Here is a 24,453-nt window from a genome sequence, read left to right as displayed (position 1 = left end):
TTTGTGTTAGTTAGTGTCGCTACCTGTTTATACTGCTACTACTACTACCAAACCGGACAATGATAAAACGTCCCATTGAGGAGGATGTCTTTTTCTTTAAGCAGATAAGAGAAGGTTGTGCCTGCTATTCGAATTTCTACCGTGTTCAAAGATCCAAACCATTTATTTGTTGGGTCCCAACATAGATAGGCTGTGCCCCCAAAATCATCCTCACACTCTGATCTGTAGAAAGCGGTCATTATAGCGACCTCTACAGATCCGAGGGTTAGGATCATCCTATAGAGATTATTTTTGGGGCACAGCCCCAACATATGAATTGTTTGAATCCTCGTACAAGGTGGACGCCACTGTAATTTTGTTTTAAAAAATGGCACCTATGAGGGGACACCACAAATGGGGCACTAACATCACCTTTGAATCCATTGACAATATCATTTCTGATAGGGAAATTGGTGTCATCGAGGGCTCTCACACAAGGAAGAATCCAGGGGCAAAGAGTAGAGAACTAAAACAAAGAAAAACCAATAACATTGCAATTGAAGGGATCCCGACTTTGACTTATTTATTTATTATTTTGAGTACATGAGTATTCTGGTCATTTTTCATGGATTCAGAAAGTCCCTTAACGATGGCACACTTATCTACTGCACCGACCACCCACACTTGGATGGGTGGTCAAGACTCCCTAATAGAACAACGAACAGATTATGGCAACGGCCAATAGTTTTATGCCCTGTTTGTTTTGGATTTTGAGAATCGATTTTAAGTTTTGGACTCTAAACTGCTTCTCAAAAATCAAAAAGACAAACAGGGCCTTAGAAAATAGAAAACCCAGAAATGGGTGTCCTTTTTTTTATCAAGGGGTTCTTTCTTGGAACAGGCTAGTATTGGAAACACAGTCAAGACTACCTTACACAGAATATATTCCCATGTATTGTCAACATGGACGGATTTAATCGGTGATAAAGACCATCTACTTGGTGGCACAAACCAAGCAGATCATAGGAGTGATGAAAATGTTGGGTTGTGATTGAATACAAAGCTGTTCTATCAAGTGGCTCCAAATATATGTTCCGTGAAAAGACATCAGTTAACATTCAACAGCAAAAGTCTCACCAATCAATCCATCTAAAAAAAGTATTGCCAAAAATCGATTATTAACCATTGCTTTACAGTCCAGTACATGGGAATTGCACCATAATGTAGTGAATAAGAACTGCACTACTAAGGATAGCTGGTGCATCCCTTTTTGGTGTACCTTTTGGGTTTCTTTATGCAGGAGTATCTTTTTTTTTTCTTTTTTTTTTTGCATCGAATGTTTATTTAGATATAACAATGATAATAAACACTAGTAACAGTAATTTTAGAGTTAAAAAAGGATTGTGATACTTCCCTTTCCTCAAACATAGCACTTTTAAAAATTGAACACTTAGCTTCTCTGTTTATCACTATAAAATTAAAAGCTTGAAATCATAGGTTCCACTTGTTACCTCTTTCCAGCAAGATAAATGCCCGAAATGATGGCCACCCCAGTGGCTGCAACACCAACAGAGGCCAGGATCTTCATGGCAGACAACCCTGAGTTTCCCGCAGGAAGTTCCAGTAGATCCTTTACCTGCAATACATGGAACAAAAACTTCAGATAATAAAACAACATAAATAGGATAGAAGGAAATGTTTATGTTCTTCCCTCCAAAGCACTGAAAGCACCCTTTGTGACTTGTATCCTGTTTAACTCAATAAAGTTCTAAAGGCAAGCTCAATACAAAGATTATCAAGGAGGTGAATTTGGAAACAGACTGCATAACTGGAAGCGGGTGTTCCCAGGGGCGGAATCGCCATTGGTTTTCATTAACCTTTCAATTGGTATAGTTTGTTTTAGTTTGTGGTGTTAAAGTAGCTGTTCATGTTCGCTTCTGTAGCTTCTCATTCATGTTGATAGATTTTTATTTAATTTTTTTTATGACATAAGGTATCCCCACTTCATTTTAGGGCAGGATTAATCCCTGTGGATGCACGCAATCACCCGTAGACCACATAGATCGGGCAACTCCGAGGGCTCGAACTCACGTCTATGGGGAGCAAACCCACGATGCTAGCCGACGTGCACTGCCAACCCATGTTGATAGAAAATTGTTATCAATTCAGAAAGGATAGGAGAGGGGAGAAAATTAACAAGGAAGAGCACCATTGTAGCTTCAAAAAACATCCAGTTTGAACTTCTGTAGACACTTACTCTCTAAGGTCTTCTTCCTCTCCATTTTCTCTTTTGATCAATGGAAAGAAAATCAACACTGAGAAAATCAAATCTCAGAATACCCACAGATGTAATTCCATCTCTGTTACTTTAGAAGAAATCTAGATGTAATCTATTGAGGCACGCAAGACAGAAGCACGATAGAAAAATGTGTAAAATTACATACCATTTCCTTGCACAACCACAAATAATTGTATAACGATTGAGATTGCAGTGAGCCATCAGTGGTTTTTTTAAGTATATTGTGGTGTAATTTTATCTTATCAAAAAAAATTGTGGTGTAATTTTATCACAATGCGTGTCTGCTTGGCTCCTTCACATTAGAAATAAATAGTTAAATACACAATCACATCCTATCATGAGCCCCAGCATTGCCTTCAACCTTCTACCTATTGGTGTCACCGTCCATCTGCAACGTAAATGAGACCATCATTTATAAAGAGAGGAATGCTGGAGTCTCTCTGCAAGGTCAGAAAATGATGGGTAGAGGGCGTGGAGTTCCTTTTGTATGAAGGGAAAGATTATCCAGCACGATGTGATTAGAGAATGAAAATCGAAAATAAAACGGTTCCCACCCCTTTTGAATTCAATAGGGATTTTCAAGTGATTTTATCGATTCAATTTGGCGTGACCAAGAGGTTTTTAGCATGAAGTTCAATTTGGAATTAATATTGATTTGGATCCTATTTTTTATTAGGTTATCATAATTTGGGTGTGCAATGAAATGCACCTGTTGAAACCAAAGTAAAGGGTACCTTCAGGAGGATTCAAGCACTATCAAATAGCTCAATTTCTATAAAAATCATGGGGCATAAAAGGAAGAAGACAAAGAAGGATAGGTGCTGCAATTAAGGCAAAGAACAACAGATAATTTTGGAATATCACAAAGGATGAGTGAATTGAAAAAGGGAAGGGAATTTTGGGATTTCACTATGGAAGTCCAACCAAAAAGGGGTGCCATCCATCTTCCTTCCTCTTTTTCTTCACATTATGGTCTCCCATGAGTCCAGTCTGCCTTGGGTTTTAGGGATTAGCTTTTATTATGCTTTGAAAAATGTTTTTTTTCATTTCCCATGGTTAGAACTTAGCATTAGGAGTTATTTCTTTTCTCTTTACCACTGTAAGCCCTCTCTACTATAAACATGAGAAGAAGGGGGTGAGGAGTTGGAACCCTTGAATATTGAAATAATGGAAGTTGAAGACTTCAAAACTTTTGAAGTTTGATTGAAGAGAAGATTTGGTGGATTCCTCTTCTTCTTCAGTTACTTTTGGTAATATTAATCTGATTTTCAGTTACTATTGCTATTCCCTTGATCCCCAGCTTTTTTTTTCTTTTTTTTTGGAAAATTGACGATTCCATTCCAATAACCATGCTTTTACAAATGGAAGGGGACAAGTCGTGCCCAGATTACAAAAGTGAGTTATTGAAATAACCCCCGAAAGTTGACAAAAGGATTAAACAAAAAGAAGAATCAAAGCCCCCTCCCGAACTGCGGGTCGAAGATAAGTCGAGTGGATGGCAAAAGAGCGCCTTCTTTTGCCAAAGCATCCACCCCAAAATTAGCAGATCTCCTTCTATGCAACAAACAGGGGTGTATGAGACCTCCTTGAGGGTTTTAATTCGTGGACCTGATGCCTGATGATGGGTCACTAGACGAATAGAACAACCAACCATGATATGTTCATTTCAATTTGAGTGATCAATAGAAGATAATTAACAATGTAACGCGTCAAACTTGGGAGAAAGAACAGAATTGTGACTCTATTTATTGATATTGTAAACTCCATGAGATGTTTCAACTAAGAAGGAGCCAAAACAACAATTACAAGAAATGCACTGGAGCAGATACAGATGTTTTCGGCAATTTCAAGTACTATTTCTTTTATCAAGATCAAAGAGTTATATTATTCAATAAAAGTTCAAGTGATAGATCAAAAAAGATCTAAAAGAGATAGGGGACACCACAAATCACTCTTTTTGGGTACATAGATGGGGATTGAACCTGCGACCTCAAGTGTGAAGCATATAAAGCCTTCACCAGCTGAGCTACTGGCTCAACCCCAGCGCCACAAATCAGTTCGGGCAAAAAGGTCCCCAGAAATTAATGATCCCTATAGAAACTAAGATAAAAATAAGAAAACAGTACTGACCTCAACTGGCCGCTTCCAATGCTTCTTAATTCCTGATAAATGCCCCTTGCCAACAACAGCAACAACAGAAGCATGCTCACTAGCAACTTTTAGTAATGTGGATGACATGTACCTGAATATACACAGGAGTTAAAATAAGTCACTTAAGAAGAGAAGTCCTAGTCCAATCCAAAATATCAAAATTAGGGAAACACCCTTTATCAACTGAAACGGGCTTCAATCTGAGCACTCCCATCTATTCTTGACTAAACTATTATTCAACTACAGAAAATTCCTAAGAAATACATAAAAAAATTTACAGCACCCTAGACATTACCTTTCCAAAGTTAGAAGAGGGTTTCTATGAATCTAATCAGTTAGCTAGCTTGTATTAGTTAGCAATAATTTGATTTGTTCAGTTAAATCACAGTCTCTTCTGAACTTCCATTCTTTTATTCTTCCAGAAGAGGTTCAATTTGGAACGCTGTGGAGCAGTGCTTGCACTTTCCTTCCAGCCAAAACATTCCATGAATACAATACATCATCGAAACTGGTACCGTATAAAGGTGGATATTTCTTTACTCTTACATATTGTGATCCATATAGTCAAATATACCAGTAGAGCTAGTTTCCCTTCAGCATCCACATGCTGGAATAATACATCTATGATGGGGACATCAACAATGGGCGTGGATTCAAGGTTTACAAGGGCAGACGTGGACGAGACTGGTGACGGGGACTCTAGCATGGGCCACAGACATGGGCGTCTTTTTTTTATTATTTACTTTCTATTTTCGTCATTTTATTTGTAGCCTACTTTTTAGGAATCAAATCTCATCTGTTTGGTATTATTAGAAGGTTTTTCAATTACCTATCTAATGAGCCCAAGATCACATTATTTGGATGTGTTTTGAGCTATTACGGGATAGTGTTTTGAGCTATTACGGGATAATGAGCTAGTGTTTTTAGGAAGTGGTATAGGTCTATTACGGGATTACTATTTTTGGTAAGTTTTTAACTTTATTTAGTTTGCTTTAGATTAGATGAATGGTAGAGATTAGTTGCTTAGGTTTTAAAAGTTATCTTCTACGTTTCTTTTCCTATAAATACATCTTATGAAAGCAGTGTAAGGGACTTTTGAATATTGAATAGAATTGACGTTTTACTTGAAGCAAGAAATTTGGGCTTTCTTCTTCTCCCTTCTTCTTGTGGTTTGGAACCATCTTCTCTCATCTCTTCTCACATATTTCTTCAATCAAATCAGCACAAACAAGGTTAGTAAATCAGATTTTTTATTTTCTTTATTCTTGAACCCTAAAACTAGAAAACCCAAAATCCATAGATCTTCCTTGTTCTTCAAGATCTTGTTTTAAGATTTTGAGGGATTGTTTTAGTGATTAAACCTCACCTAAACTCACAAGAATCTCAACTTTCAAACCTTTTTGAACCCTATTGCAAGTTCTTACCCTTTTCAAGCTCGGAAACCCCTTTTAAAGATCCATAACCTAAACCTACGATCAAATCAGAACCTAAACCCTAGAATTACCTTTGTTTTACCTACCTAAACCCTTACATAAGATCTGGAACAGTTTCCTTCAATTTCCAACTTTCAACCCTTTTTGAACCCTATTGCAAGTTCTTACCCTTTTGAAGCCCGGAAACCCCTTTTAAAGATCCATAGCCTATACCTACCATCAAATCAGAACCTCAACCCTAAAATTACCTTTCTTTTACCTACCTACACCCTTACATAAGATCTGGAGCAGTTTCCTTCAATTTCCAAATTTGCAAAAATTACCAGAATACCCCTACGGCTTAAATCTGGACTGTTTTGACCCAATTCCTGTTGCTGACATTTTTTTTATTTTTCTTCATTGATTATTATTAATTTCTCATGCTTTTGTTACATCTAATTGATAAGTCTTATATTATATTTTAGTTCTTTTAATTGGTTGCATGCGCAAGCCTAGTTTCGGACTCATCCTTCTATTATCAATTCATCTTTTGCATGCGTAGGCCAGTTTCGGACTAATCATTCTATTATCAATTCATTTTACGAATCTTTTTCGCTTTGATTGATTTGTATAAGGTTTAGTTGATGCTTAATTATGATCTTTACAATTATTTATGCTATTTAGGTCTCATTATTGCTGCTGTCCATAGATTAATTAGGCGTTAATTCAGCCATAGGTTAATTGTTAAGTGTTCTTTTAGTTTTCTGCGTAAGCCCTAAATTGTCCTAAAGTCTTAATCCCATTACGAGTGTAGGATTTAACCTAAATTAGGTATTATCCTGCATCAATCTGACATGTATATTCTCATGTTTCGGGAAACACCAAGTTGTAACTATATTCAGGAAGTAACTGTATTCAGGAAGACTGAAGACTGGTAACTAACAGGAAGAGAGGCCATGATCTCCCATCACTATAAGGATTGCCCCCACCACTGGAGCACCAAATGAAATTAACACATGATTCTCACTTTCTACTCAAGTTCACCTGAACTAAAATAAGTTAGTCCAATGCCAAAATCAATGAGAATCCAGATTAAAAATTTGCTCTCTCAAGCTTTTATCAATTTAGTCACTTGGTACATGGTCATGGAGACATAATGGGTGTACAAATCGTACAAGTTAACAATCAAAAATTATTTACAATTTTATGACATTTACTACAGAGGTTGAAGTTAGCTAAAAGAAAGGAGAAAAACATAAAGAAATCGCATTTACAAGTTTTGCCTCTTAGTAATGATCAATATGGCCAGGGTTGATTTTGAGCTCTCCAAATGCCAAAGGGTGGCAACCCACCCTCTTTCCTGTTAACTAATGCGAGCAAAGGTTCCCAGCTACATAGAATGAGGCTGTTGTTATTAGAAATATGAGTTACAGAAAGGTTCCACTGAGAATGTCCCCCTGGACTTAAAGTCTTGAACACCATTCCATGGCACAAATGTGTCTTCCAAATTGTAGTGTAGGGACAAGACCTTCTTTAAGGTCCTGTCTAGCATCCCCCACACAAATAGCGGGTCATCTATTTGTATATGAGCCAAGAACGGTATATTACATGTCACTTTTTAAGATTCCAGCACCGGTGGCGAAGAGATTAGAGAAGCTGCAAAGAGATTTTCTCTGGGAAGGAATGGAAATCGGGAAAAAATTTAAACATTTACTTAATTGGGAAACGGTGTGTAGGCAAAAAAGAGATGGCGGGATAGGAATTGGGAAATTGAGATTAAGGAATAAATCGCTCTTGGGAAAATGGTTATGGCACTTCGGTTCCGAGAAAAATGCTATATGGCGGAACATCATAGGTACAAAATATGGAAATTGCTCGGGTGATTGGATCTGTTGAAACCTGCCGCGCGGTAAAGGGTCGGGAGTTTGGAGGTCCATCAATTCCGTTCAGGAGCTCTTCTTACCACTAATACGTTTTAAAGTGGGGCCCGGGACAAACGTCAGGTTCTTGCTCGATCTATGGACAGGGCAACAAACACTTAAAGATTGCTTTCCGGACTTATTTACGTTAGTGCGAGATCAACAAGCAACCGTGGCTGATAATATTAATATAAGGAGTGGGGCCAGAAAATTGGTGTGGGATATTCAATTGAGGAGGAACCTTAAAGATGAAGAAATTACAAACTACATAGCACTCCTCAAAATGTTGGAAGGTTGCTACTTCTCAGCTAACACAGAAGACTGTATTTTATGGCAACCTGAATCGGAGGGGGGCTTCACGGTTCGATCATTCTTCGATCAACTGTGCACTGAGCAAAAGGGGTGTTGCAAATCGTAAAAACATATGGGGTCAACCTATTCCGCCGAGAATATCGGCGTTTGCTTGGACAGTATCGCATAATTGCATAAATACTGATGATCGGTTGAAACAGCGTAGCCTTCATCTTGCAAGTAAATGTACATTATGCGGGGCTGCGGAGGAAACTGTGAATCACCTCTTCATCCATTGCTTGTATGCAAGCAGAATATGGAATATAATGTTTAGATCGTTCGGAGTTCAATGGGTAATGCAGGGACAAATATCCGAAATCATTCTCAATTGACGAGGGGCATTTTACGATTGTTTAAGCGAAGCCGTATGGAGCCCCCTACCTTTTGCAATTATCTGGTACATCTGGAAGGAACGGAACAGTAGAATTTTCTTTGAAAAAAGCAGACATTGGAAGCAATTAGCTCTGGAAATAAAATTGTCACTCATATCCTGGGCGAAGACGAAAGGTAAAATTCCATACTCCACGGGAATGGTGTTGAGAAACTGCAAGGTGGTTCTAAAGGAAAGAAGACCTCGGGTGGCTATTACTCCAACATGGGTGGCTCCGGAAGAGGGGTGGTTAAAGCTTAATTTTGATGGAAGCTCACTAGGCAACCTTGGACCGGCCGGTCTTGGAGGTTTGATTCGAGATTCATCTAGTAGAACGATAATGTCCTACTCCAGATCTGCAGGAACATGTGACGCAAATGAAGCCGAGGCTAGGGGGTTGTTGTTTGGTCTCCGGTGGTACACTTGTCACAATTTAGGTCCATTAATTGTGGAAGGTGATTCGTCAAATGTGATAGCTTGGGCAGGTAATCAAGGAGGTGGGCCATGGAGATTGCAGTATATTCTTGATGAGATACGCGACCTTGTTCGGAGCATTCGTCCACAATTAGTTCATCGTAGAAGAACTGCAAATTGTTCGGCGGACGTTTTGGCAAAAGAAGGGGTTTTTCAAACGGGAACAAATGTAATTTGTACAGATTCTCTAGACTCTGAATAGGCCTATATCGGTTTTTCCCCCTTTTACTGATGCACTGGGACACCTTGTCCCTTTTATTATTTCAATAAAATTCACTGTTAATTCTCAAAAAAAAGGAAGGTCCAAATAATTGCACGACTTAGAATGATGACCCAAGCCCTCATAAAGGAGCCTACCTTAAGGGGAACCTCAAGTGTTTGAGCCAAGTTGGGTTGTTGCTCACAGCAATTTCCCAAATTACTTCACCTTAAATATTGATTCTAAGCGCCTTATGTGGCTAGCATTCAATGCTAACATCTCAACTGGTGAGTGATTAATCAAATGTCACACTTCCACAGTGATGCCTGCGGTTAGTTATTTAGAGGTAGTAAGGGCTCACGGCTTTGTTCATAGCCATTATAGAAGAAAAAGGTTGTTGATTTCTTCCTTAGTAATTTAATATATTTATAGATTTTACTTCTATTAACTTTCTGTCCGAGCTTTGAAGCAAATCGGGTTTCCCAATTGGAAATGCAAGGATGAAATGCATTTGTCACATCTTTTTCCCCTCAATGAATTGTAGCACATGGTCGGAGAGAAATGCAAGGTGTTTCTTAGAAGGATGGCTATGCAGAGCGATGGCATTAGAATAAAGGCCACTGAACTACCAAAGAAAAAAGGCTAAAAATATTTCCAGTGTTGTAAGAAGGCCATCTAGCAGCTTAATTCCAATGGAGTTTCAAGGGGCAATATCTCAAGATTGGATTGGCTCTTGTAGGAACTACGCCACTCCCATGACACCTTGTGATTCATGGTTAGGCTCTTCAGGGGGTTGGCAGCCCAAGATTCAAAATTGATGGCAATGTAAAGAAGTCATGTATCAATAAGGATGGTTGGGTATGCAGGAGTTGGTGGAATAATGACTAGCAAAGTAGTAGTCATTCTTGCTAAGCCAGCCCAACAAGCAAAGCTCCTGCAGATGAGGTAGAGGTTAAACTTATCGAATTAGGTACGCCATTCAAGGCATCTGATTGAGGATGACTCGTGATTATTCATTGGCTGAATAAAAATTTTCATCCATCTTGGCATTTCATGTCCCACTTCAAAGAAATGAATCAATCAGCCTGCAGCTTCCGAGTTGGGACTTGAGATAGATCTCTCATATCCACAGTAAAGGCAACTCCCTGTCTAGCAGTTTGCAAAACTTGGGTGTGACTAGTACATAGAAACTTGGCATCTTGGGTCTGACATATGTTAATCCCCACCCTCTGTTTGTCCCTTTGTAACATTCTCCACTTTCTGTCCAAAAGTGACAGTCTTTCCCCGAGGACCAGTGCTATGCAACATGTATTATTAACCTATGTGGGTACCTTTTTTTTAAAAGGATATAAAACATGATAATGCATGGGGTTTCATCACATTTCCAATAAAAATACAGCTTTCATATAGAGGGAAAAATATAAGGATAAATAAAACCGATAGTCCACTCTACAAAATGAAGTGGGGATCAGACATCTAGAATGAAAACCCTCCACCAGCCCAACTTGATCCTAAGCAATTTATATGTTTTTTATACTCACATATTTATCTTTATACGAATGCAACACCTAAACCGGTAGTCCACCCTACATATACATACATATACATATACATATATACATGAAATGAGTAAAAAAATATACTATAAGAGAAAAAGGTAAGCTGAATAGTTCTAGTTGCCAACAGAATGTGGGACAACAGGAATTTTAATGGACAAATAATGGAAAATATTAAGACCTGGTTACCAAGGGGGTCTCTCTCTTATAAGTACGCTCATATATACTATTTCAGGCATAAATGCCAAAGCATTCACAATCAAAGTCAGATGTTCCACAATATATATGAGAGAGATAAGTATACTAACAAATCTCGTTCATGAAGAAGTGTCTGCATCATAGTTGGGAATTCCTTGCTCATCTCTTGAATCACTAGAGTTAACATGTCTACATCGTCCATTTCCTTCAGCTGATGACAGGCCCAATCACGTTAGAATCATAATAATGTACAGACAGCAAAGTTATCACATCTCAGAATTATTTCAGGTAAGTAAAAACTTCAGAATTCCAACCGGCAAGATGTTTCAGCTAAAAGGCTAATGAACTTAAACAGGTCGAATAAGTAAAATCTCTTTCTTTTTTTTCTTTTTTTTTAATGGTAATAAGTAAAATCTCTTATACTGATTAAAAAATAAAATTGTGTGCTGCTTTCAAATCACAACCGCAATTAAATAAGCAAAAGATGAGCCATGGAATGTGAAAGCAGCAGAATTACTACCAATAACAAAACTTTTAAGAAAGACGTGCTACCAAATTTATAGCACTTCAAATAGGTTCTTTTACTTTAAGCTAAAGAGACACATCACACATGTGATTTAAAAGTTGCTTCTCGAGTGTTTAATATGTTTTTTTTTTAAGATAACATATTTCATTGATACTATGAAAATTACATTGGGGACCAGGAGTCCCAGCAAGCATTACATAGAATCAAATAAAAAGGTCCTAGACCAGGAAGGCTAAGTGAAAACAACAAAAGTCGAGACCCTTTCTTCATACACCGCACCATGGCCGAGACTTACATCCATTCAAAGAAGCCTGCCCCAACCATGCACAACCGCCTGTCCTGCACTGCTGACATTACAACCAGCATTGTTCATCTTCCTCATATATTCTCCCAAAACCCCAACATTTCTCTAGCAGCAACATCACCATATTTTTTACTAATCACATCAAAGAGAACTTCCAGTCAACATTGCCTCGACTAGCGAAAGACATTGGTCTCTCAAGCTATTGAGATTCTAAATCTTTTGTTGGCCCACGTAGGATCTAATATTACCTAGACAAATATTTACTCATGCGATCTCTCCTACACATCTTTCTAACATATTACCTTAGCACCCACCAATAGAACTGAGGCCAGCTTCATAGGTTCCATAATTTAAGTAAATAAATTCCCAACTTCCTTTAACCATCTCCTTTTCCGTCCTACTACTACTAATTAGAACCAACCACAAGAACCATGTGTAAGAGAACTCTGCTAGTAGACAATTACAATGCTCCACAGCTAATGAAATCAACTTAACTAGATACTTCGGGAATCAATAAGCAAGGATTCACTGATACAATTCAAAATAGTAACCTCTTAAGATAGGGTCTTTTTAATCTCATATTCCAGCTTCCATTTCAGCCTCCTTGGCTCTTTCTTTCTTCTCCTCTGCGTCTCTAGCTTGCATTGCGAGGAACATTTCTCTAGTCTTCCCTATATCCTCTTGGTAAGAGATTCCAAATACATCTCCAATTGCTAAGACATCATTAAAGCCCTCCGGCTCTCGGTGACCAGATTCCTCAGAATTAGGCGATATCAATACACCCTTTCCTTTAACGCTTCCACTGGACTCATTAAACTTCACGATTTGATGGCCGTCTTCCTCCTCTGTTGGAAATTAGAAAAGAAATATACGAACAAAATGCTGAATCTAATGTCCAATGTTCATCAAATAAGAATGTCATGGATTAATGTCTGGATATTACAAATTGAAGTGTGTGAGAATATGATCCTCAGTTCCTCACTTGGTGTTGGACCCCAACAAGACATCTTCTTCTTTTTTCTATTTTAAATGGCCAGCAAATGTCATTCAAAGGGCAAAAAGGACAACACAACATCTTGAGAGGGCTTACTGACAAATGATGAATTTTTGTTTATCAAATAAGAAAGATGGGCATAGGATATTAGGGTTTTAAGGGGTTTTATTATAGGAACTGAAATTAGGGTTTTAGTCGATTTTATGGATTTTATTGCTTTCTTTCTTCAAAAAAAAAATGATAGATGAGACTAAATATTCAATCAATAATTTAAATATATCCAATGTCTGAATTTGGACCTTGGGAGACATCCACTTGGAAAAGGAATATTGAAAGTTAAAAGGTCACCAGTTGTGGGAAATTGACAAGAAAAGCTCATTTGCGCCTATGGACACAACTGTTAAATGTTTTCATTTCAGTACATAACATATACATAAAATTGGAATCTCACAAACTTGGTGTTCGGCTTTTGAAACAAGTGGAATATGCTGGTTTGTTACTGAGAGGGTGAGGCTTGTAATGGGCCCTTTTCTCACCAATAAATAGATAATGGAGAGGGATCAAATCCAGGATTTCCATGGTAAATTTTTTTTTTAGTTTAGAACATGACTAGAACAATCATTTTTCGAAGGTCTAAAGAGATCGATTTTCCAGCCTGCATTTAGAGCAATCTCTGGCTCAACTAAGCATTTACGCATAAGGCTTGGTTATATGAAAAGGGAGCTGATTTGGTGTGGGATCTGATACTTCAAGAAGCAAGAGCAACAAGGAAGCATATGCATAAAATGACAACAAAGAATTTAAGTTTGTGTTTGATTTAATAAAATATATTAAGTTACTGAGTGATTGTATTTAAAACTAAGAAAATTTCGACACAAAACTATTAAAACTACAAAATAATTCAATATCGACTGAGTTAACGGCATCCTGAGTAGAATTATGGACGGAGCAGTTAGTGGTAGGAGCGAGAAGAGGTCTCGATGCAACAGTGGGAAGATATTTCCAAGTGGGAGCAGCATCCTATGTAGAAGATAATTCCTAGTAACTGATGAAGATTTTTAGGGTTCACACATAAATGGACAAAACAATAGATGTGATGGGAGGCTTTGTGTGAAATGACTCGGGTGTGCAAGCAAAGCAGACGTAACAAGAAGGAATTTTCGATATATAATAATAAGAAATAACTGAAAACATGTAGTATGATTAATAAAATATAGAAATCAAGCTATCGAGCAACTGGTTCAGAAGATGGGATGTATTTAGATAAAAAAAGTTGAATTTGGTGGGATTACAGTTGAGTAGCTAGTGGTAGGAGCAAGACGAGTTTCGGAAGCAGGAGTGGTGGTAGAACCTTGATTAGAAGATCTCCGCTACTAAGACATGGGGTTGTTTCGGGTTTACACATCAACGGGCGGAACTAGGATGTACGGGGAGTTCATCTTGTTTTGTGGCTTAGCTTTGATGATAGCTGCAAATGTAATCATGAGATAAGTAGCCATTAAAGATCCACCATACCAGACACACTGAGGCATTTTTATATAATGATGACCAACACTGTCTTTGGTTATGCTGTTCCAGATGGAATGACAGCATGAGGACACAGTTGAGGGTAAGGGTCTTTCCATTATGAATTTGAGTGAAGCTTCATAGCCCACCTTCCTTTACAAGGATATCGATTATAGAGGATTATTAGGATTCAATTAGATAGTTGGAGGGAGATTCCCCTCCAACTATCTGATTATCATCAATGTTAGATGAAATACATATTTTTGTTGTTATATAAAGGAGTAACCTATGATACTCAGATACTTCTAGAGGCCCAATGTATCGCGTCCGGCACAACACAATACCTGGACACTCTTAAGGATACTTCATGGACACTTGTTGTTGGTCAAATAATTGTCTTGTTTCAAACATTTTTCTCTATTTAAATTAAATATCGTGTTTTTTGCTTGTTATTGCCTTATATTTGGAATTATAATTTTGAGTATGTAGGTCACAAATGCTATTTTAAATTTATTATCAATTCCATTATCTAAGTTAAATTTAGTTAAGTTTTATGATATTTTATGGGAAGTGTTATTCCACCCCTTTTGATTATTTGGACACCCAGCAGCAGTGCGCATGGCAATCAGCCCCATTGAATCCTTCTGACGTGAAGTACATCAGCCCCTCTGCAGTCATTGATACACTGCTGCTGGGTGTCCAAAGTTATCAGAAGGGGCGGATATATCACTTCCCTATTTTATTTATATATTTCTAGTGCCTTGTCTCCTATCCATGTCCTACATTTTGAAAAATGTTGAGACATATGTCCATTCCCGTGTCTGTGTTCGTATCTGTATCTGGGTATCATAGTGAGCAACTATGTTTTGCTTTTTCAAATTCTATTTTATATATAGAATCTGGTTAAGTACCACGATTTATTACTTTTGGCAGTGACAATTAACGAATAAATAAACACCAGCACTGTGTGTGCGACCATAGAATCACTTTCCATTACCAAATATCTTGAGAGTAAAAAATAAAACCAAGGTTTGAAATCCCAGTAGCAGAGTGTGACCCATCCAACTACAATACTAATATCACTCAACTGAGTCTGTTATGACTCAGTAACTTGTTGTGACTGTTTTCATGGTGGTATTTGAGGAATACAACTCAGGTTCATCACAGCTGGTCTGTTTTAGAATGGATGCATACTGGCAGGAATATGTTGACCTAACCAGGTCACCCGTTTTATAAACGTATTGTTACCACTTACTTCCAAGACCAGTATAAATCACCTGAGATTGTGAAGCCTAGTATAAATCATCAATAAAATAAAAGTAGGCGAACATCTAATGTCAAGAAGCACTTCACGACTTACAAAGCCTGTTGACGGAATTGATCAGCATAATATGGGTTTTTGAATTCCAAGTGACATGGTATGGATACATAAGAACAATTATTACACAAAATATGAGGATAAAGACCACATACCATTTTATTGAGATCCTCAGGGCTAGGTAAAAACATTGCTTGAAAAAGTATGTAATATAGGAATTTTGCCTTGTGCCACAGCTTCATTTTCCCCCATGTCCTTCGTAGCGTGATCTATTTCAGTCAACAAGATAGTCATAAATAAGACAGCCCATTACAATAACATCATAACAGCACCTCTGCTTTATAAGTACATGAGACTGACTAACTGGCAGGCAGACCGAGGAAAATAAAGGATAAAATAGACAAACAAACAGAACATCCATCGGGATCACAAATGTCACAATTTTCCCTTCAAGATCCACACTTGCTTTGGAAACCAAATAATTCCAAATTCAAGGTTCAGAAATCAGATAGTATAGGGCTGGGAGTCATTCATTCTACAACTGCAAAGGTAACAAACATGTATCTACAGCAAGTAACTGGGATAAGTATATACTACAAATGCAAAGGTAACAAACACCAAAGGAGGAGGATACGAGGGCATGGTAGCGATTCTGCTCAGAAATTTCATAGTACATTATAATTGCATTTTGAATCATATATAAGAGTAAGCCAATCAGCTCGAAGAGCCAATGATGACAAATCTTACTTGGACGGGACGATCACCCAGTATAACCTTAGCCCCATAACTCATTGCTTCTTCAAATGCCACACGAAACTCAGCACCAGGGAGAACTTCAAGTTTACTAGCAACCTAAAAAAATAAATGAAAATAAAAGGATCAGACAAAGAGCACAGAAATAAGAGAAATTATATGGCGCCCGACCGTCAAGTCCCTTGTTGGTGGTACTTCAAAAGTACCACCCTTGATGTTTGATCCAACAGCAGCCTCTTAAAAAGTGGTCTGCTGTTAGATCAAACATCACGGGTGGTACCACCCACAAGGGACTTGACGGTCGGGCACCATATAAAAACTCCAGAAATAATATAATATAATACTATATTAACAACGCTTAAGGTTTAAATGAAACTGGAAACTGGGAAGATATGAACTCTTGGAATTTGAACAGTACCATTTAGTTGGACAACAATAAGAAATGAATGTGCATAAGTAATAAAGGACATGCCTTGGCAAGAAACCAGCTGTATAGAATTCCAAAAGTGTTCATTTTCTTCTTCTTCCACATATCTATCATTTCACTCATGGTCGGTACCTGTTGAATAAAAACAGGACAAGTTTGTATCGAATTCAGATAAATAATGTTGACACTTAGAACTATATCTATATGTTTCACTCACGATGTAAGAAATGGAATATGAATAAGAAAAACAGTTAGGGAAATGTTCAAGTAACACTTTGACAACTATATATGATGAAGATGCACCACATAAAGGAATTGTAAATTTGTACTAACTGAACTTTTCTTGGTAGAAAGATTATGATTTTATTGAAGGAAAAAAAGGAGAAACAAGAATAGTGTTATATGCAGGGCATAGATTGCCTCTCTACTGATGAGTCTTTACTAATACCATTTTTGGCCAATGAATAAGCTATGTCGCTGGCCTCTTTAAACAAATAAAAGAAAGAAAAACCCCTTCCACCTGAAAAGTTCGAGAGTGCAGTGATGATCAATAAGGTTCTCTACTCCCCTCGGTCCCCCGTTTATTGCACTTTGGGATTCATCTTTGACCACAAGGTGACCTTAGAACCTGGAATAGAAGATCTAAAGACAGGTCAAAACGGCCCTAGCTTAAGTTGGAATCAGTATTACCAATGGGTCCCGAAAAGACCCACAAAGTAATGCAATTACTCTCTGTGTACAACACCCACACCTGCAGGTCCTGGGTTCCCCAAAGAAAATACGTTAAAATTGAGCTTTACCAAACCAGTAGCTTGAGAACCCAAGAGACTGTCTTCCATTGTTTTTCCCCCATCCTCTATCTCCCCACATCCTCTATCTCCCCATTTCTTGAAAAAGACTTGAAGATAACCCCCTAAAATTCTCTTTACCTAATGCCCAACTGGCAATCAGAAACTTGATTTCCAATAACAGCCGTATCCCTTTGAAGATTCGTTGATTTTTTTCTTTCCATATGGACCAGAAGATTGCACAAGGAACCCGATAACATAGGAACGAAAGTCTCAGGAATCAGAAGCCTGCACTTCCCCTGAAATAAGTCCCTGAACGTGAATAGGAAAGTCAGCTACAATTCATTCCATTGAACATCTCCATAGCACGATGCTTTAAGAACATAAAAAACAACCCTTCTGATCATTTAAATCCAATAACTGCATTATATAATTCTTGCATTTATAAAGCAAATATTACAAAAAATGTTTGTTGATGATACTTCAGTATGTTGATATGCACTTTGATCTAAATTCTTTAACAATTATCTTCAATGGAGATTGAAAATTGATGAAAGCTCTTGGCTTCCAACACTAACAGGAGATTACGAGAGTGATTTTTCAATCTCTAATCCCATTTTTAATCGTTTATAATTACTTATGCATGCAACTCTTCGGACCCTTGTCGTGTCTATATACTATTTGGAACTTTGACAATCCCAGTACCAGACCCTCACAGTATCCGATACCCACACTTGTGTTCAGGTAACATAGATGCAAGAACTGGCTAATAGATCAGTACCAAACTGCTCACACCATACTAATCGATCAGGCTTACAAAAACTAATTTACATCCTATAAGACCATTGCCAAATGCAAGAGTAATGGGCTTTCATGTCTAAGAACCACATAGTAAAATAATTTTCACTTATAAATATCCGGACATCCCTACCACTCCCAATTTCCTTCTTTCTCCTACTTTTTTCTGAAGTGAATACCACAAATAAAACGAAAATAGTGAACAGATCCATACAAAGAAATTACATAACATATACCATTCCAGGATTTTCCTGAGATACTAATCTTTCCACGATGCAAAACAATGGCAATTGAAATATCCATTTATCAGATATTCCTCTCTGTGAGACAAGCACAACTGCAAAGTATTGACATGACATAAATCATGGAAATGCAGGAAACAGTATAGTCTCGGTGAAAACAAAGAATATGCCACGATACATGTACCTGTAGATTCTGTGGGGTTAAAATAGCCACTCGACTTGAGCACAACTCCAAGAAAACAACCTACAGTCAATGAATTAGACATTAATAAATGCATATCAGATGCACTGCCAACTTTGAAGTATGCCGCAAAAAAAGCGGCAACAGAGAAAAACATTTTAACGCAGGCAGCTAACCTGCAAAATGATCCATCCATCAATCAAGTGTTTCGTAAGTTTCAAAAGGGAAGCACCTGCGGTTTCAAATAACTGATGACAGCTTGAACTTCTATGCAGGATTCCTGCAACCAAATAGGCAAAAATAAGCACATAACTTCTTTAGGTGATATTGTGTTTTCTTTCAGTGGGTGAGGATGAATTGAGCCCATGAACACAAAATTGCAAGTTGTATGTCGAAACTACTGGGTGGTCAGAAGGATCAAAGCCTTGTGCTATGGTACTCCGCCGAACAAGATAAGAGCATTGGAAACTCGTATAATTTCATAAAAACATTCAAAACAGAAAACTCTAATTCAAAACATGAGATACTAGAGACAAAAAACACTATGGGGCTGTTAGGATACGTGGATTTTACAATCCATTATCCTGGATGTTAAGTACGAGGGCTGCTTGGATACGTGGATTTTACAATCCATTATCCTGTACTTTAAATAAGAAATCTAGGTTTTAGAAATCTCTCCCCCATCCTAAGATTTCTAAAACCTGGAAACACGGGACGATCTCCTACTCTCTCTCGACGGAAAGAAGGGTAAGAAATCAGAACACGACGGATGGTCTCCTTCTTCTCATGTCTCCCATCCAAGATTTTGAGGAAATCCAAGATTCTAAAATCCGTGTATCCAAACGGCCCCCAAAGGTTCTGAGAAAATGCGAATAGAATTCCTTCGGAATGCATTCACTTCAACCAGATCTCTAAATACTAGTGACGTGTTGACTGTAAAATCAAACAGCTTCATCCACAGAAACATAACAATTACCAGAATTCTTCAAAGAAAAGTAATGCATTACAGTCTCAAAATCTGAAAGCGAGTGCTGATTTAATTCCGATGATAATCCATATCTTGAATGATGCATTTTTTTCAAACAAGAACAATGGCAATTTCATAGAATTGACTGAAAAAGAGGAGAAACAAAACTAAATCGAACCTAATTACCTGAGAAACGTGAGCAGTTCCAACTAAGTAAACAACGCAAGAACCGCCTTCGGCCGAAGATTCACACTCCAAGAACACAACGCTCTTCGAGAGCTCTTCCGGAAGAACTTTCTTCTCTTCGACTCTCTGAACAGAGCTTTCAAAACCTTCAGATTCAGTAACCGCAGACGAATCATCGCTAACAGAATCAACAGTAGAAGCAGAAGCAATGTTTTCTGAGAAAGAACGAGAAGAATCCTCAATTCCATCAACGTGTGGAGACGAAGGTATAGAATTATGGTTAGGGTTTTGAGAAATTTCATGTTCCTGAACACAGTTTTCAAAACCATCGGATTCAGTAGCCGCAGAGAAATCATCGCTAACAGAATCAACAGTAGAAGCAATGTTTTCAGAGAAAATTCGAGAAGAATCGTCGATTCCATCGACGTGTAGAGACGAATGTATAGGGTTAGGGTTAGGGTTTTGAGAGATTTCATGTTCAGTATTTGCGTTTTGTTCTGTTTCCTTAGGGCTGGGATTTTGGACGTGGACGAAATCCTCCGGGGCGGAGATTTCAGATTCCGGGAAAGTATTTTCCAATGAATCCATTGATGAGAGTGATTGTGGATTTTTCAGGCGATTGTTTGGGGTCTGAGAAGTGAAGTTTTGATTGGGAAAGGAGGGTTTTGTAGTGTGTGGTGACGTGGTAGGTTTAATTGGGACAGAGGATTCGCCGGAGAAAATTACGGCGGTTAGATTCCGGGGAGATTTCAGGCCAAATCGGTGCGCGTAGGGCGGGTTGACTGGGTCGAGTAGGCGAGTCAAACGAGTCATAATGACTCCGGTCCGTCTCTGCTCACTCCTTTTCGGGAAGATATGAAATGGGAGATTTTATAGGCCGTATAAGCGTGAACTCCATTGGGCCTAAGATCCTATGAAGTGGGCCCACTGTACGTTTATACTGGACTTCACGCGCACAGGGCATATAAAATTTCCCAATATCTAATAGCAAAATTAAAAGTTATTAACTGTTATTATTGGGATTTGGTTAGCCTAATTGAACCGCAAATTCAACATATGAGAAGGCATATGACAGCAGCCACCGAGGTTTACTTCTCAGCAGGTTTTGTCCTCATTCACAAGGGACCATCGGTGAAATTCCTTCTGCTATGGGGGTAATTGTAAAATTATGTAACTGCTTATTGCAAATTTACATATCTGTTATATAAAATTACTGTTCTTATAATTAAGACTCAATAATGCTGATAAAAAGGAAATTTATAACCACATTCCTTTGTTTCAAGGATGGCATCTCACTCCTTACTTTCTATTATATTAAGGGAAATGATTTCAGCACTCCAATGTTTTGATAAACATGCGCTCCCATGTTTGTCGTGTAGTATTTAAAGGGCTGTCAGAAGAATGTTACGGTTCTCAAAAAGCTCTTAAAGCCCTTTAAATACTACAGAACTTTGAAATCCCTATATTAATTAACTTTTTAAAAGCCTTACAAATTCTCAAGATGCACTCAGCATCCAATCAAAGATAACTGTTGATAAAGCATTGATTGCCATTATAAAAAAAGGGATGTGGATAGCATCTCCCAAATAAAATAGTACTAAAATTAACCTTTTTTTTTTTTTAAAGTAACAGATTATATTCCAAATAAGTAAAAAAGATACATCCAAGGGGACAAGGTGTCCCCCCATCCCTAAAACAAGACCTACCAAGGCTTATAACATCCATTTACAGCTAAGGCCCCGTTTCTTTCAACGTAAAAAATAGACGTAAAATTTGTTATATGAAACATAAAACAAAATTTACGTCCATTTTTACATCGAAAGAAACAGAGCCTAAACGAAAACCCAAAATAGAGCCCATATGTAAAAAGAAAATAAAAAAGAGCAGACATCAGATGATCAACGCCGAGAAGTTATTTGGCACCCTAACTGGGGGTGTTTAGAATCCAATTCCACCCTGTCCTTAGCCAATCGATCCACCTTCTCATTGGCTGATCTTCTCATATGTTGAATTTGCGGATCAAATAGGCGCATCAAATCACGAATCTCAGCAATAGTATTATCAAGTTTCCATGGACCCCGACATTTATTGGCCGCCCAGGCTAGCGCATTTGATGAATCGCCTTCAATAATGAGCCGTCCCAAATTGTGCAATGCATACCATCTAAGGCAGAATAGTAGACTTTCGCTTCGGCTTCATTAGCATCAGAAACTCCGGCCTAACCAGAGAAAGACATCAAGACCACACCGTTTGCATCACGAATCAATCCACCAATACTGCCACAACCCGAGTTCACAATAGAGCTAGCATCAAAATTCAATTTAACCCAACCAACCAGGGGGAGCCATCCACTTGGGAGATATCTTATCTTTGGTTTTCTTTTCCCTCATCACTGCTTACCAATTACGAAGAATTTCCCCAACAGTATACATTATACCCACCTTATGTCTTGTCCATGCAATTAGGGAAGGTTTAACATCAAGAGCAATGTGATGCCATCTTTTTTCCTTCTACTCAAATATCCGGTTATTTCTTTCGTTCCAAATATTCTATATTAAAACATAAGGAATTTTCTCTCATTCCAAATATTCCATTTTTTTTTATTTTTTTTGAAAGTTGACATATTTTCATTGATACTAAGGTCACAATGGGTACGAGGAGTTCCATCCTGTATTACAAAGTATCAGAGAAGCTGGCCAGGGCATACCTGGACAAGGAAACTTTAAAGCAAAAAATGAAACAAAATAACTGGGACGTGTCTTCCTTCACCATGCCAATGGTGAGACATATGCCTAAACCAACCCAAGAGAGCTTCATATTACCCCACTCTTCCACCAATCCTTCTTTACAAACTAATCCCCAACTTATCCTATTAACACCGTCACTAAAAAGACACCAAGATTTCAGTACTTCTTTTATAACCACTCCTCCCAACAATTTAAATAGCAGAGTAGAATGATCCAAGACGAAAGAGCCAATCTAACCAAGAGACCATGGTCTCTCAAGCCATAATTGGTCGAAACATAGCCCATCTGGATGCAGACAATTTATGGGACAGCTACTACTGCTATTACTACCATCTTCATACTAAAATTTCCTCACTGAACCAGGATACAATTTTTAAAAAACCCGCGAATGATAATTCCCAAAAGAAACCTCTTCTCGTACCAATCCCACCTCTGTGACTAAAATGTCCTATCCCAATAACAGCTCCTATCAATATCCAACTATAGCCTACCTCCCTTACAATTCCCACAACCAAGCAATAAATCTCAAGTCACAACCAAACCCAAGGGATTGCTATCTGTCTGTGCTCCAACACCCAAGGTAGTCTCTCCGACACCAAAGTTTCTCCTATTACCCAGAACCTTCGAAGCCCCAAAACTTAGTAAAGATTACTAACCCACATTACTAGCTAAAGAGGGACACAAAAAGCTGAAACCTAACCTAAAGAACCTAAGTACACCTATACAAATCCATGTAGAGAGCCCATTACTTACCTGGATGCAGACAAATATGGCTCATCTGGATGCAAACAAATATTCCATATTAAAGCAATAGTTACTTTCCACATCGATTGCCCCGGTTCGCCAAAAGGACCACCGACCCAATGAAGCAAAACCTTCTTTATGCTTTTTTGAAATACCCATGCCACACCAAAAGGTTTTAACGCGTCCATCCTTAGGCTATAGGAGAAAGGACAATGAAATAAGAGATGATCCAACAATTGCTCCTCCCGACGGCATAGCACATGCCAACTTGCCAAGCGGACTGGACTTTTCTTTTCTTCATGCGATCACAAGCGTTTATGCCTGTATAGACCAGAGTCCACGCAAAAGCCACCACACTTGGGTGGCTTTTTGTAATCTATCAGATTTGAACATGCCTGTGAATCCTAAATCTAGTTTCATAAGAACCTAGGCCCAATGTGGATGAGCCACTGCCGCTTTGATTGGACAATAAACATGCTATACTATTGCTAATTGAATGTGAAGCTATAAAAATATGAGCAGATAAAAGTACACAAGGGTACTTGTTTAAAGATCCAAACCATTTATCTGTTTAGATTTGTTATTACATTCTGTTTTCTGTTCAAGTAAACAAATATGACATGGTTACAGGAATTTACCATCGCATATATGCTTCAAGGGGCATCAAAGGAATGTTGTTGTCTTGCCTCGAACAGTGCACTAATCCCTTGAATCCGGTACCAACAGGTATCATCCCCCCCAAGAACAACGTTCTCTTTCGGGACTTTCAACCAATCAATACAGCCTGGTAGAGTGGCTTTTGCTAAAACTCAAGAAGAAACTCGCTTAGGATATAGACGAGGGAATCACCACAATCCACTCTTTGGCCTGTTTGTTCTGGATTTTTGTAACAGATGAATGGGCTCAAAATAAAACATAAATTTGAGTCCAATAATCAGTTTTTGACTCACAATCAGGGCCTTGACAGATCATTCCCATGAGTCCAATAATAAGTTTTGGACTCGCAATCAGCTCTCAAAATTCAAAACAAACAAGGCCTTAACAAATCCTTCCCACGGGAGCAT

General features: G+C 38.2%; 1 protein-coding gene across 1 annotated transcript; it reads right to left on the bottom strand.

The window, feature by feature from the left end:
• Positions 1–1,129: 1,129 nt before the first annotated feature.
• LOC143884026 (uncharacterized) lies at positions 1,130–20,888 on the bottom strand. Its single transcript, XM_077387385.1, has 9 exons — positions 19,899–20,888; positions 18,978–19,025; positions 18,749–18,808; positions 16,782–16,868; positions 16,304–16,408; positions 15,712–15,825; positions 11,019–11,119; positions 4,409–4,520; positions 1,130–1,615 (listed from the first exon to the last, which is right to left on the bottom strand). Exons 1-9 carry the CDS (start codon positions 20,709–20,711, stop codon positions 1,487–1,489), a joined length of 1,569 nt encoding a protein of 522 aa, XP_077243500.1. The 5' UTR covers positions 20,712–20,888; the 3' UTR covers positions 1,130–1,486.
• Positions 20,889–24,453: the final 3,565 nt, after the last annotated feature.

This window comes from Tasmannia lanceolata, unplaced genomic scaffold, assembly GCF_043159265.1.
Source record: "Tasmannia lanceolata isolate RefF3 unplaced genomic scaffold, GAP_Taslan_0.1 ptg000008l, whole genome shotgun sequence".
Taxonomy (NCBI): Eukaryota; Viridiplantae; Streptophyta; class Magnoliopsida; order Canellales; family Winteraceae; genus Tasmannia; species Tasmannia lanceolata.
The sequence above is the reverse complement of the archived record's forward strand: the minus strand, read 5'-3'. Positions and strand labels throughout refer to the sequence as shown.